Below are 15,522 nucleotides of genomic sequence, written 5' to 3'. Positions count from 1 at the left end.
AGCCCCACAGCATATGTAGGCACTAAATAATACAAAAAGCACAACCCCTGGAAAACATACATTGCCGGAACTAAATGATGAAAGAGGAACAGCAAAAATAGCAAATTGAGCATCAAAGCCTAGCTTTGCACATGTGGGAACGTTTCCTGGAATCATGGCATCATCCATTGGTCCCAGACTGGTTGTATTAGTTGCTTTAGAAGATACAAATAAATCATTGCAAACCCAATCCCCTTTTAGAGGAATTATTCATCATTAGAAGAATTTACCACTGACATCATTATAACTCATCATACAGACAGTTGATAAAAATGCAGTTTCAAAATCATTCCTATTTGTAAAACCTCTCAGTTTCAGAAGCACAATTCCCATTAAAAGAAAAACACACAAGCCATTCTCTGTGACTGTAAACTCCATCCCAGGGTGATAAAGCCGTCTCCTCTGTCATTGACTTCTTTGTTTTTGTTTTTCTGGCAGTGTTTGTGGGAAACTCAGTACATACAGGTCAATGTAGGGCTGATTCTGTGGGCCATAGAGAAGCAGTGTCAGAGCGCAGGGTTAGAACCTCTCAGTATAAATAAAAAAGGACTCTCCCCAAATTCCCAACACCTGGGTGTCACTCTGGCTCCTGGTCATATTCTCTTTTAGAAGAAAGTGATGGATGATTTTAAATACATATAAGAAACCATACTCCTTAGAGGAAGGTGGGAACACACACTGGAACATTTTTCCACTCCTAGTTTCTCCCCCACAGCTTATATCCTAAAGTCAGGAAGAGCAGGTAAATTTCCTCTTTGGACTTCATTCAGCAGCCTCAAAAAATAAAAAACAGAAAAAAAGCTAGCAACTCTCATGAAGGGTGCCGTTTCTGCAAATAGACCAAAAATGAAGAGATTGAAAAAATGAATGACATCCAACTAAAAAAATAAACTAAAACAGACTCACATATGCCATGCATATGTGCTCTTCATCTTTGGAGCCAGAAGCAATTTATGGCACAGCAATAATTTAGGTTACTGGTCTTATTTATCTTATTTCTCCTGTAGTTCATACCCATGATAAGCGGTTGGGCAGGAGGAAAAAAAGGTGGCTTCATCATGATGTTAATGAACCTTAAACTTCAGGGCCTGTCACTTCTTGGGATCTCTTCTAGGGCTCTAGGATGATTGCTGGTAATATGTGTACACAGTCACAGTTGCATAATGGAGCTATGATAATTGCAATCAGATATGTCTACGGTTTATTTCTGCTCTGACCTTCTCTCTGCTAAACTTCCCTTCTTGATGACATAGCATTGGAATGGCCATGGACACTTTCTGGAGCTCAGCTCAGGGGCACTTGAGTTGCAATACACGTAGTTTGGGTTAAAAGAATACATGTTTGAAGTTCACGGTCATTTCCATTTATCTATGAAAAGATGGGACTACCTGGTGGCTAAGATGGTAAGGAATCCACCTGGGTTCCATCCCTTGGTTGGGAAAATCCTCTGGAGGTGGGCATGGCAACCCACTCCAGTATTCTTGCCTGGAAGAATCCCCATGGACAGAGGAGCCTGGCAGGCTACAATCCATGAGGTTGCAAAAAATCGGACACGACTGAGCGACTAAGCACACAGGAAAAGATGGAAATGGATGATGCCATTGAAGGATTGGCTTTCAGTCATACTCCTCACCCCCAAGTGTTGACTTAACCTGTATTGTCCATAAAGGTACAGGGCCTGGGGTCTTATCCAGATATTACTACATCTTACAGCACCTGGTTATGGAACTATGTGGCCTCCACATAGGAGAAATCAGGCTTAAAATGCAGGGAGCCAAATTTCAGCAACATGATTATCATGATCAAGATTATCATACTAAGTGAAGGAAGCCATACAGGGAAAGACAAATGTCATATGATATTGCTTATGTGTGGAATCTTAAAAAAAAATGATACAAATGCACTTATTTACAAATCAGAAATAGATGCACAGGCACAGAAAATAAACATCTGCTTACTATCTGACAGTGGAATGAGCTTCCTTCAGCTCAGAGGCTCTTCAGCTGGATGCACAATAAATACCTAGAAACCTTACAAAACATACATACATAGGCTCCAGATCAATTAAACGAGACTCTCTGGGAGTCAGACCTGGGCATGGGTGGCTTTAAAAGCTCCCCGACAGAATCAAAAGTCCAACCAGGGAATGATAGCCACCACTTCAGGCAATGGAGAAACTGTCAACCATGAAAGCATTGCTATGAAATAACAGGAAAAAAAGTTTTATATATATATATATATATATATATATATATATATATATATATATGTCTCTGTCTTCCATTTCCGGCACAGAGCTCCTTAAACTCCTGCAATTTTTCCTTAAAGACAAGAGCACTGGGAGCATTTTTTGTTCTTATATTTGGACTTCAACCCTGGTTCCTGACACAGAGCTCTTAAATCCCTTAGAATTCCTGAGTGATAGGAATGTCTTTTATTTTAATGAGGTGACTCTGTTGGGCTCTTGGATGGCTTCAGAACGGGGACTTGTCACCAGAAAGATCAAGCCATGATTGAAAGCTTAAAACTTTCATCTCCATCCTCATCCTCTGGGAATGAGAGAGGGGCTGAAGACGGAGTTAATGATTGAGCATGCCTACATGATGAAGCATCCATAAAATTTCAAACATATGGGGTTCAAAAAGCTTCTGGGTTAGCAAACATATCCATATGCTGGGAAAATGTGCATCTCAGTTCCACAGGGCTAGGAGCTCCTGCACTTGGGACCTTCCCAGACCTTGCCCTACGAATCTCTCCATCTGGCTATTCATCTATGTCCTTTCTCATTTCCTGTATCATGTAATAAATTTTTTCCAAATTTTTCCAAAGATAAGAAATAATAATAATACAGTATATTAAAAAATAATCATTTTTCATTGTTGTGCATTGTTGTTCAGTTGCTAAGTCATGTTCAACTCTTTGTGACCCCATGGAGTGCAGTATTCCAGGCTTCCCTGTCCTTTACTATTACTAAAGGCACTCCACTCTTGATGAATTTTTCCCCAAGATAAAAAACAGTAAGGATACAGCATATTAAAAAAATGATAATGAAAAACTAAAAATAGAACTGCCATATAATCCAGCAAGTCTACTCCTGGGTATATATGTGAGGACAATGAAAACACTAATGTGAAAAGATACATGCAGCCTAACGTTCACAGCAGCACTATTTACAATAGCCAAGACATGGAAGCAACCTATCATCAAAAAAGAACCCAAATAACAGTGAGGAAGTGGAGCAAAAGAAACCCTTGTAGATTGTTTGTGAGAGTGTGAATTAGCGCAGCCACTGAGGAAAACAGTATGGAGGCTTCTCAGAAAACTAAAAATAGAACTACCATGTGACCCAGCAATCCTACTCCTCAGTATATATCTGAAAAAAAAAAAAAAAACCCAACTCACAATAATTTGAAAAGATACACATACCCTAATATTCATAGCAATATTATTTACAATTGCCAAGATATGGAAGCAATATAAGTGTCCATCAACAGATGAGTGGATAAAGATGTGGTATGTATGTGTATACACACACACACATATATACACACATAATGGAATACTACTCAGTCATACAAAAGAATGAAATTCTGCTATTTGCAACAATGTGAATGGATCTAGAGGATAGTATGTTTAGTAAAATAAGTCATACAGAGAAAGACAAATACTGTACTTTATATGCAGTGACACAGATATCACTTTATATGTGGAATCTAAAAAATAACACAAATATGACAAAACAGAAACAGATTCACCGATACAGAGAAGAGACTAGTGGTTATCAGTGGGGAGAGAGAAGGGAGCAGGAGCAAGAAATGAGTAGAGGATTAAGAGGCACAAATTACTATGTATAAAATAGGTCAACAACAGGGATACACTGTACAGAACAGGGAAATACTGCTATTATTTTGTAATAATTTTAAATGGACTATAATCAATAATCCATAATAACATTGTCATTGTGTTGTACACTTGAAACTAATATAATACTGTAAATCAATTATACTTCAATAAAAATAACAATACTTTCCATTTGTATATACTTCAGCAGTTGCAGCACACTTTCACAAATATGTCCTTATTTTACCCTTCCACTTAAAAAAATTAATTTATTTTAACTGGAGGCTAATTACTTTACAATATTTTAGTGGTTTCTGCTATACATTGACATAAATCAGCCATGGGTGTACACGTGTTTCCCATCTTGAACCCTCATCCCACCTCCCTCCCTACCCTTACACTTTAGCTAAGCTATATTCTATAATGGAGAAGGCACAGGCTAGGAGAGAAAAAAAACTGTTCGAAAAGTCTTCCCTGAGCAAAATTAGTTACTCTGAACTCTTCCTTTGAAAACTCTATTTGTTTTCTGACTGTTCCCCAGGAGGCTGTGAGCTTCTGAAGACAGGCAGGTATTTTGCTTTGCATGTCCATTTAAATCAAACCTGCTTGCCAGTGTGAATGGGCCTGGGAATAGGTGAAGGTGCCCAGGAGACGGTATGTCTAGTTTGGGATTCCTTCAGTCCACCCCCATTCCTTCAGTTCCAATCCCCAAAAAAGGCAATGCCAAAGAATGTTCAAACTACTGCACAATTGCATTCGTCTCACATGCCAGCAAAGTAATGCTCAAAATTCTCCAAGCCAGGCTTCAACAGTAAGTGAACTGTGAAATTCCAGATGTTCAAGCTGGATTTAGAAAAGGCAGAGGAGCCAGAGATCAAATTGTCAACATCCACTGGATCATTGAAAAAGCAAGAGAGTTCAAGAAAAACATCTACTTCTGCTTTATTGACTACACCAAGGCCTTTGACTGTGTGGATCACAACAAACTGTGGAAAATTCTGAAAGAGATGGGAATACCAGACCACCTGACCTGCCTCTTGAGAAACCTGTATGCAGGTCAAGAAGCAACAGTAAGAACTGGACATGGAACAACAGACTGGTTCCAAATAGGGAAAGGAGTACGTCAAGGCTATATATTGTACTCTGTTTATTTAACTTATATGCAGAGTACATCATGGGAAATGCTGGGCTGGATGAAGCACAAGCTGGAATCTAGACTGTGGGGAGAAATATCAATAAACTCAGATACGCAGATGACACCACCCTTATGGCAGAAAGTGAAGAGGAACTAAAAAGCCTCTTGATGAAAGTGAAAGAGGAGAGTGAAAAAGTTGGCTTAAAGCTCAACATTCAGAAAACGAAGATCATGGCATCCGGTCCCATCACTTCATGGCAAATAGATGGGGAAATAGTGGAAACAGTGTCAGACTTTATTTTTCTGGGCTCCAAAATCACTGCAGATGGTGACTGCAGCCATGAAATTAAAAGACGCTTACTGCTTGGAAGGAAAGTTATGACCAACCTAGATAGCATATTCAAAAGCAGAGACATTACTTTGCCAACAAAGGTCCGTCTAGTCAAGGCTATGGTTTTTCCTGTGGTCATGTATGGATGTGAGAGTTGGACTGTGAAGAAGGCTGAGCGCCGAAGAATTGATGCTTTTGAACTGTGGTGTTGGAGAAGACTCTTGAGAGTCCCTTGGACTGCAAGGAGACCCAACCAGTCTATTCTGAAGGAGATCAGCCCTGGGATTTCTTTGGAAGGAATGATGCTAAAGCTGAAACTCCAGTACTTTGGCCACCTCATGCAAAGAGCTGCCTCATTGGAAAAGACTCTTGATGCTGGGAGGGATTGGGGGCAGGAGGAGAAGGGGACGACAGAAGGAGAGATGGCTGGATGACATCGCTGACTTGATGGACTCCGGGAGTTGGTGATGGACAGGGAGGCCTGGCGTGCTGCGATTCATGGGGTCGCAAAGAGTCGGACACGACTGAGCGACTGATCTGATCTGATCTGATGCTTTCTTTTCCAATACCCCTAGCCTGGCTCTGCAGACAGCTAACTGGTCAACGTGGCCTCTTAGGTCAGTGAACTCGTTTAGACCTGCTGCCCTTGTTTTCCCCTCCACAAATGCCTTTCAAACCCACCTGTGGGAATTACCTGTTGGCTGAAGACAGGCTGTGTGGGTCATAGGCAGCTGACCTCTAGGCTGACCATTTTGGCTTGGCTGGCCAGTCTGGCATGGCCAGAGACAAATCATGGACAAGCACGAGGTGTGATTAGCTTTTGAGTCCCAAATGCCTCCCAAGGGCCAGGTGTAAAACTGCTCTTCAGTAAGTGTCTGATGAACTGAGTTGAAGTTGAAGCAGGAGGAAGGTGTCTTCAAGATCTGGTGGCCAATAATTCCATGTTCTCTCCAGTACACTTATAGCATGAAGGAAAGTCTTTAAAAAGCCCACTGACATGGGGCCAGTGCACTCTGCTCACTTGATTTAGAATCCTGATTTTTACATAACTTAATGAAACATAAAGCGAGGAAAACAGGAAAGAAAAGAATGTGGGAGAGGGACTTCCCTGGAGATCCAGTGGTCGGCATGCTTGCACTGCAGAGGGCATGGTTTTGATTGGTTGGGGAACAAAGATCCCACCTGCCCCACAGTGCAGCCAAGAAATAATAAAAATTATAATAAAAAAGAAAGTGGGAAACAGAAGTAATAAGCCAGGACTCCCAAATTCATTTGTAATTAGCAACAAATAGGACAGACTCATCTGGTGTAAGGAATTAGCCTCAACACCAAGCTGTTGAGATTTGACTCTAAAACCAAGGTTTTAAAAAAATCCTCAAATGGACAAACCAGCCATGTTAGTTTCTATTTGTATCTCCCATCTGGGTGATTTTTTTCCCCCCAGATGTCTTTCAAAATCACAATTTGTCATGGGAAACACTGTAAAGACTTTTCAGATTCTTGTCAAATTTGGGAATACTTCTTTTAAGTTTCTTTTATATATGATCTATTACAGACATAACCTTATTTTCTGTTTATAGCAAAACTATAGGCATATGCCTTTCAAACACAAGAATTCTGGGGGAAAAAATCCTCATTTTTAGAAAGGACTTGAATGGTCTTCATCCCGTCTGCCAACAGGCAGATGAAAAAGTAGAAGGAAGGGGTTCTGGGAGGGCTGTGTCCCTCTGTGAAACCAACCCAGGGCGCCTGGGCTCATCTTCCAAGGGGCTGTCTATTCAATGCAAGTATGGACAGTCCACCGGGAGGGCTGGGGGGAAGGGTGGCTACAGGGTCCTGTGTTTAGCCACTATGGTTCATTAAGAGATTATATGTAGCCAAATTATGCTTAAGAATACAAAGGCCAGCTGTGCCTGCTTGCTTCCAAGCAGTGTGGGAAGCAGAGACGGGGCCAACACCTCTCAAGCTAACTTAGTGAAAGAAACAGCATTACAGGAAAACATTAACTGAGGCCAAGCTAGTGACACCTGCCTCCAAGAAGCAGGCAGGGGCAGAGCTGTCCCTTTGCTCATTTGCCTTCATCTCCCCCACCCAGTCAGTCTGGATCCTTCTTCTCAGGCTGGGCTGGGCTATCAGGACTGAAACCCCCATGGTCGGCAGGGACTTGGCTTCATGCCACCAGTCTGGAGGGATGGGTGGGAAAGCAGACCCTCTCCCTTTTTAAGAGCTCTGTGTCCCCAGCCAGTGGGCTTAGAAGGGCCACCCAGCTGCAGAAAACTTTCCCCATTTCTCACATTTGTGTGGGAATGTCTGAGAAGGGAAGCTACCAAATGGGAGGGAGGGGAAGATGGGGAAGATGGGGACTTGATACTGCTGCTCAGTGCTCGTCCCTCCTCACCTCCTGGCCTGCCAGCCAACACCCCGTATCAGGTTTTTGCCACCCCTATACACACACACACACTCTTTGAGAAAATAGCATCTCTTGTGAGAGGAGCATGAACTTGTGGGGAGGGCATCCTCATCTTTGTAGCCAGAAAAACTTGGGTGCAAATACCAGAGCTCTGTCATTTATCAGCTGGGTAACACTGAACACCTTATATCCCTCCCTGAGTTTTAATAACCTTATCTCCAAAAGGTGCCACAAACACCCATTTTTATCAGGTTGTCAGGAAAACTGAATTAGATCCTGCTTACAGTGCACCTCTCCCATTGCCTGGCACCTAGAAGACGATGCCAGATGAAGGTGGATTCCTCCCCTTATTACACATGATACAGAAACGACAAGAGCTAACGTTCCTTTCCCACCATTCCCCACGAATTTCTCATGCTACAAAGAAACAGAAGAGGAGCTTCTGGTCCCACCTGGTAGACAGCCCTGGAGATGCACCATGGTTTCAGCATCAGTTGCAGGACCCGCACGTTTCTGCCTTGGCATGTCCTCAGAGCCCGGCAAGTCAGGCCCCACACCGGCCGGTCCCAGGCATTCAGCAGGTTCTCAGAGCCCAGTGGCCCCGCAGCCATGCCAGCCAAGGCCCCGCCTCTGCCCTTCTGGTCCCAGGCCCCATATGCAGGGCTGTGTTCTTTTCCTGACGCCAAGTTCAAATGTCACTGAGATGTCATCAGACCAGGAAAAATGCAGTCCAAATAACTCGGCCTCCACTGGGGCCTCTGTCCTAGCCCCTACCCTGCCTCCCCAGCACCCTCACTAGTCTTCAGAGACTGTTTCCGCACAAGGACGAGCTAACAGCTCCTAAATGAGAATGTTTTCTCCCTGCCTCCAGAAAGTCTCCCAGGACAAGGTAAAAATAAGCCTCCCCTGCAGATAATAGCACTCGCTGGACCTCAGAGGACACCCGGCTGACTTTCCGGGCAGATCAGAACAGAATTTTAGAAAGAACGTGGACCCGGATCGTCACTGTGTGCTCATGGTTCCGGGATTCCATCCAGGGTGAGAAGCAAAGGGGATGGATTTTCAGCCTCCCGCCAACATTCCCAAGGCATTCCGTTCAGACTCTTAACTCTTTAAAACTTCCAGAACCAGAGTTTCTGCATGACAAAGCCAAAAGGCCAGTTTTATTTTTCCCCCCAAATCAACACTGGAAAAACTGCTATATCTGTCGACAAGTTGTAAAAATCCAGGCATTTACTTTGGAAATGTCCCAAGTTTAGGTTAGGAAGAGAAGGGCAGTAAGAAAGCTTATCTGCTAGATGTAATATCCACATCTGAGATTTTAGAGGAGAGGGGATAAAGGGGGATAAAGGTGGCCTATCTGCTTTTCCCCATGATGGGTCATTTTCTATAAATGCTCTTGTGACTTTATCATGTATTAAATAAATCCTGTGGCAACCTTAACTCAAGGAAGGGCATCCAGTTAAACAAGATAAAGCTCTTTGAGATGTCAATCAAGTTATTTTGAGTTTTGATTTTTGTGATTATTATTATTGATTATTATTTTGATTATTTTAAACCATGTTTCAGAAGGGCATGTGCATCTAGTTCAATAGCGTACTGACCAAAAGACAAGATTTCAAAGTGAGAAGGGGAGGAAGGATTAGCTCATAACACAACCTGTACATTTAAGGGAACAGCATGTTTAGTCTTAACATCAGTTTGAGTGTTTGGTAGTCACTGAGGCATATTTGCCTTCTGCACATCCTTTATATTGATTGATTATCTTGTCTCTTCAACTGGAACCTTTACTATCATCAGAAAAGTAGTAGAACATAACCCACGGAACTCATAACTCACTACCTCCTGGAGTGTCCTGATGTGAGACATAACTGAGTTTGAATTCGGCCCTACCACTTACTGTGTGACCTCAGACACATTGACTTCTCTCGTTTATTGTGTTGGCCAAAAAATTCGCTCAGGTTTTCTCATAACATGTTATGGAAAATATCTGAACGAACTTTTTGGCCAACCCTAGTAGTTCTTTATTTCTCAGATGGAAAGCATACCAACCTCACAGGGCTGTTGTGAGGATTAAGTCAGGGGATATACTTAAAGTAGATAATGCAGGGTGTGCCATGTACCTGATTTTCATTTTTTGGGAGTGTTTCCCATGATCAAGTAATTCTAGGATACTATCCACCACTGATAGTATAAAACTCTTGAGATCATTTCCAGATCTGTGTTTCTCTGAATCACCTTTTTGGAATCCCTTTTGCTATGGATCCATGCACTCATTCATTTAATGAATATGTGAAGATCACTTTCACCAACAATCTTCTTGGATGATTTTTATCATTTTCCTGTGGGTCATGGCTCCAGGGAAAAACTGCATGATTTTATTCCTGTATATTATTCCTTTATTTTCACACACCCCAAAATAAAAGGTGGTGGTGGGTTTATGAAGGAATCCTGTCTTTCTACAAAGACATCAGCAGAGATAATTTCACTTTCAAGTAAAAGAAAGAAAGAAAGAAGGAACAAAGGAAGGAAGAAAGAAAAAAGAGAAAGAAAGAAGCTAAATTAATTTTTAAAAAGTAGTATATGGAAAGTGACTGCTCCATTACCATTAGCTAACTGCTTTGGTATTTTCAAGAAGAAACAAAGGCAAGCGATATCATAGTTAACTGTTGTCTATGTCCCCAAGCTCATACATCTCCATGGGGATTTTGGCCGTGAACCAGGCTCTTATCCAGAGCATGTAATTATGGAAAGGATAGGGACCAGTTTAAAGGTTCTGTTTTACACTATTGTTAAATAATGTAATTAAAACATTTCTTGATAGTTAAATATATATTTAGCTTATAGTCTGGGAATCTTTGAAGTCTAAAGGTGCCCTAATAAGCTTTTTAAAAACATGCCTGAATATAAACATATTAATTCTTGAGAACAGCAGGACCTAATCACACTGCCCTGAAGTCTTTGGTGCACACAGGGACAGGGCCGTCCTCTGCAGGGACTGGCTCAAGGGCCTGCAGCTTGAGCCTGGTCATGCCAGAGGATGACTTTGAGCCTGGGGAGGCACAGGTGGCAGAGACAGGTCATGCCCTGGTGCCGGTGGAGGATGCTACCTGGTTTCACTGGCCCCGTCTTTTCAATCATATCTGATTCTGTCCTAGACTTTCAGTCATTAATTCAGACTTTCACAGGGCAGCTTCCCTGATGGCATCTGAGGATGTGCATGCAAACGCCACTAGCATCAACCATGACGCCTTGTGTCTTTAAAGGGATTTATGATGCTCAAGCCTTTGACTGTGTGGATCACAATAAACTGTGGAAAATTCTGAAAGAGATGGGAATACCAGACCACCTGACCTGCCTCTTGAGAAACCTGTATGCAGGTCAGGAAGCAACAGTTAGAACTGGACATGGAACAACAGACTGGTTCCAAATAGGAAAAGGAGTACGTCAAGGCTGTATATTGTCACCCTGCTTATTTAACTTCTGTGCAGAGTACATCATGAGAAACGCTGGGCTGGAAAAAGCACAAGCTGGAATCAAGATTGCTGGGAAAAATATCAATAACCTCAGATATGCAGATGACACCACCCTTATGGCAGAAAGTGAAGAGGAACTCAAAAGCCTCTTGATGAAAGTGAAAGTGGAGAGTGAAAAAGTTGGCTTAAAGCTCAACATTCAGAAAACGAAGATCATGGCATCTAGTCCCATCACTTCATGGGAAATAGATGGGAAAACAGTGGAAACAGTGTCAGACTTTATTTTTCTGGGCTCCAAAATCACTGCAGATGGTGACTGCAGCCATGAAATTAAAAGACCCTTACTCCTTGGAAGAAAAGGAGTTATGACCAACCTAGATAGCATGTTGAAAAGCAGAGACATTACTTTGCCAACAAAGGTCCGTCTAGTCAAGGCTATGGTTTTTCCAGTGGTCATGTATGGATGTGAGAGTTAGACTGTGAAGCAAGCTGAGCGCCGAAGAATTGATGCTTTTGAACTGTGGTGTTGGAGAAGACTCTTGAGAGTCCCTTGGACTGCAAGGAGACCCAACCAGTCCATTCTGAAGGAGATTAGCCCTGGGATTTCTTTGGAAGGAATGATGCTAAAGCTGAAACTCCAGTACTTTGGCCACCTCATGCGAAGAATTGACTCATTGGAAAAAACTCTGATGTTGGGAGGGATTGGGGGCAGGAGGAGAAGGGGACGACAGAGGATGAGATGGCTGGATGGCATCACTGACTCGATGGATGTGAGTGAACTCCAGCAGTTGGTGATAGACAGGGAGGCCTGGTCTGCTGCGATTCATGGGGTTGCAAAGAGTCAGACAGGACTGAGTGACTGAAGTGAACTGATGATGCTCAGAGCAGTTAGATATAAATGTGTGTGTCTCTGTGTGTGTGCGTGTCTCTGTGTGTTTGTGTATCTTTTTACCCTCATATTACAGAGGAGGAAATCAGAATGACCTGTCTAGGCCACATGGATATTGTGCAGATGTTGGGACATGACCCCAGGGTTCACCAAGCCAACAAATGACCTGGATTTGTCTTGCTACTCCCAACTCCATTTAATCACTTTCTTTATACTTTCTTTGAAAACGATAGAAAACTAGTTTGCTAGGTGGTTTATCCCTTAGACAGTTGATCACCAAGCCTCAGGAATAGTGAAGTGGTGAACCGCTGGGTGTCGAAATGGAGAGCGGCACCATGAGATGCTGGGAAGACATAGTCAAGATCCATCCTGCATCACCCTTCCTTGCATGAACTTCTTTGCTAACGTTTGGGAGTAAAGAGTCCAAGTCTTCCGTTAGTTGGCAGAATTGGATCAGTTGCTGTGTGTTTGCCTGCTGTCTGCCCTGGGGGAACATCACTGATAAAACTGGTGTCTTAGTCCTATGGTTCCACCTTTAGGAAGGGAACAGATTCCAGGGGGAGGCAAGCCTGGTGAAGCCAGGAGTTCCTGCATAGAGCAAAGGCAGGAAGAGGTGGGCAGGGCCTCCCAGGGAGTGTGGGGCCCAGAGCAGGGCTCTGCCTGGATCCCCTCCCCCATCTGCTCCACCCTTGCTCCAGTTCTCTCCATCTCCATGCCTTTGGGTATTCCATCTCTGCTCCTAGACTCTCCTCACTATTTTTGTAAAGACAGAGGGATTTTTTTTTTTTTAAAGCAATAATTGCCTTTGCCTGACTCAAGGGATGTTTTCAGACATAATTACTACTTTGAAAAGAATTTGGAAAAACTCAAGTTGGAAGTAATGCCTAGTGTCATTATGAACAAAATTTGCAAGTATACAGAGACACAGGAAATGGCACACAGGGGGAGAAGTCTATTTATAGCAACCAAAGAAATATGTTCAGAAATGCAATCTAATTAACCCATCTTAATTATTCACTGATTATTTAGTGACATCTATTTTAGAAAATGTCAGCCAGAAGATTGACTGGCTTATACTCTATGTTAGGTTAAATTCAGCTCCCGGGAGGCATAAATAGCCGTGTTTAAAAGATTCTCTTAGATGAGTTATGTTATGCTTTGCTGGTAGAACCAGAGGGGAAAGGTCAGTTTCTCCAGCATCAAGGCCCAGTCTGGTTGAGATCCAATGCCACGACATTTCAGCCAGAATTAACACCTTATTAAAGCCACATCTGCTTTCTTGGAGGAACTAAAGAGGATCAACGGGCAACTTATTCCAAAGTGAGCCTGAGAAGATGAGAGCAAACAAAGGGATTCACAAGAGTGAGGCAAAAAGCAGGGATGTGTTCAGAAACCCCATCAACCATATCTTCAGGTTTTGTAGAGAGCAGATTTCTATGGGGTTTTGTGTACAGTTAATGTTTCTGTGTCACAGACTTTATCAGCCCTTGGCACTAATTCTTATTTTTATTCTATATTCCCCACACTCCCTCCCACCCCGGGTTCCAACATAGGATCAAACAGGCTGAAATCTATTGCACATTTAGTTCTTTCCACCAATTGAATGCTTTTGTTTTTAAATCTTTATGTGTAACCAAAATGCAAATCTGGGCAGAACTGGAAGCTTCATTCTTTACATGAAATTGGCCCATCATTCCCTGTCTTTTGGACTCTGTGGGAGAGACGAGGGTGGGATGATTTGGGAGAATGGCCTTGAAACTTGTAAATTACATGTGGAACGAATCGCCAGTCCAGGTTCGATGCATGATACAGTATGCTCGGGGCTGGTGCACTGGGATGACCTAGAGGGATGGTATGGGGAGGGAGGTGGGAGGGGGGTTCAGGATGGGGAACACGTGTACACCCTTAGTGGATTCATGTTGATGTATGGCAAAACCAATATAATATTGTAAAGTAATTAGCCTCCGATTAAAATAAATAAATTTATATTAAAAAATAAATAAATTACAAGTTAAAAAAATAAAAATCAGAGAAATTGTGGATTCAGTTCAGACCACCACAATAAAGTGAATATCACAATAGAGAAAATCACACAAAATTTTTGGTTTTCCAGTGCATATAAGAGCTATGTTTACACTATCAGAGATCAGATCAGTTGCTCAGTCGTGTCCGACTCTTTGCGACCCCATGAACTGCAGCACACCAGGCCTCCTTGTCCATCACCAGCTCCCGGAGTTCACTGAGACTCACATTCATCAAGTCAGTGATGCCATCCAGCCATCTCATCCTCTGTCATCCCCTTCTCCTCTTGCCCCCAATCCCTCCCAGCATGAGTCTTTTCCAATGAGTCAACTCTTTGCATGAGGTAGCCAAAGTACTGGAGTTTCAGCTTTAGCATCATTCCTTCCAAAGAAATCCCAGGGCTGATCTCCTTCAGAATGGACTGGTTGGATCTCCTTGCAGTCCAAGGGACTCTCAAGAGTCTTCTCCAACACCACAGTTCAAAAGCATCAATTCTTCGGCTCTCAGCCTTCTTCACAGTCTAACTCTCACATCCATACATAACCACAGGAAAAACCATAGCCTTGACTAGACGAACCTTTGTTGGCAAAGTAATGTCTCTGCTTTTGAATATGCTATCTAGGTTGGTCATAAGTGTGTAATAGCATTATGTTTAGAAAACAATATATATATTGTAATAGAAAGAATATTTTATTGTTAAAAATGCTGCTGCTGGTAAGTCGCTTCAGTAGTGTCTGACTCTGTGTGACCCCATAGACGGCAACCCACCAGGCTCCCCCGTCCCTGGGATTCTCCAGGGAAGAACACTGGAGTGGGTTGCCATTTCTCTTTCCCATGCATGAAAGTGAAAAGTGAAAGTGAAGTCGCTCAGTCGTGTCCAACTCTTAGCGACCCCATGGACTGCAGCCTACCAGGCTCCTCCACCCATGGGATTTTCCAGGCAAGAGTACTGGAGTGGGTTGCCATTGCCTTCTCCGCTAAAAATGCTAACCATCATTTGAGCCTCCAGCAAGAGTTGTAATCTTTCTGCAAGAGTAACATCTAAGATCACTGATCACAGATCACCATAACAAATATAGCAAAAATGAAAAAGTTTGAATTATTCCGAGAATTACTAAAATGTGACCAGAGACACAAAATAAGTAAATGTTTGAAAAGTGGTGGTGATAGACTTGCCTGACACTGGGTTGCCACAGAACTCCAATTTGTAATAACCAAAATATCCACAAAGCACAATAAGTGCAACACAATGTGAAGTGCAACAAAATGTGTTATGACCACAGCTTTTTCTTGGGCGGGAGCAGGGTGATGAGCGGCCAGGTTCTGACGCGAACTGAAGTTGGACAGCCTGGGGGGTGAGCCCGCCTGGAGCCTGGAGGT

At 42.7% G+C, this 15,522-nt stretch overlaps 1 protein-coding gene across 7 annotated transcripts in view; it reads right to left on the bottom strand.

The window, feature by feature from the left end:
* FRMD4A (FERM domain containing 4A) overlaps positions 1 to 15,522 on the bottom strand; it is a 515,353-nt gene that overhangs the window by 314,752 nt on the left and 185,079 nt on the right. For 2 of the 7 annotated variants that reach the window (XM_025264638.3, XM_044928111.2), the window contains exon 1: positions 8,208 to 8,721. The exons of 3 other annotated variants lie outside the window; for them this stretch is intronic. In XM_025264638.3, the coding sequence (XP_025120423.3) occupies positions 8,208 to 8,366 (159 nt within the window). In that variant the 5' untranslated portion in view covers positions 8,367 to 8,721. Of the gene's footprint in view, positions 1 to 8,207; positions 8,723 to 15,522 lie in introns of those variants that run through there. 2 more of the 7 variants (XM_044928108.2, XM_006066014.4) reach the window with 2 other exon arrangements.

The sequence above is a fragment of the Bubalus bubalis genome, chromosome 14 (assembly GCF_019923935.1).
Source record: "Bubalus bubalis isolate 160015118507 breed Murrah chromosome 14, NDDB_SH_1, whole genome shotgun sequence".
Lineage (NCBI taxonomy): Eukaryota > Metazoa > Chordata > Mammalia > Artiodactyla > Bovidae > Bubalus > Bubalus bubalis.
Note: the sequence above shows the minus strand (reverse complement) of the source record. Positions and strands in the feature narration are given on the sequence as shown.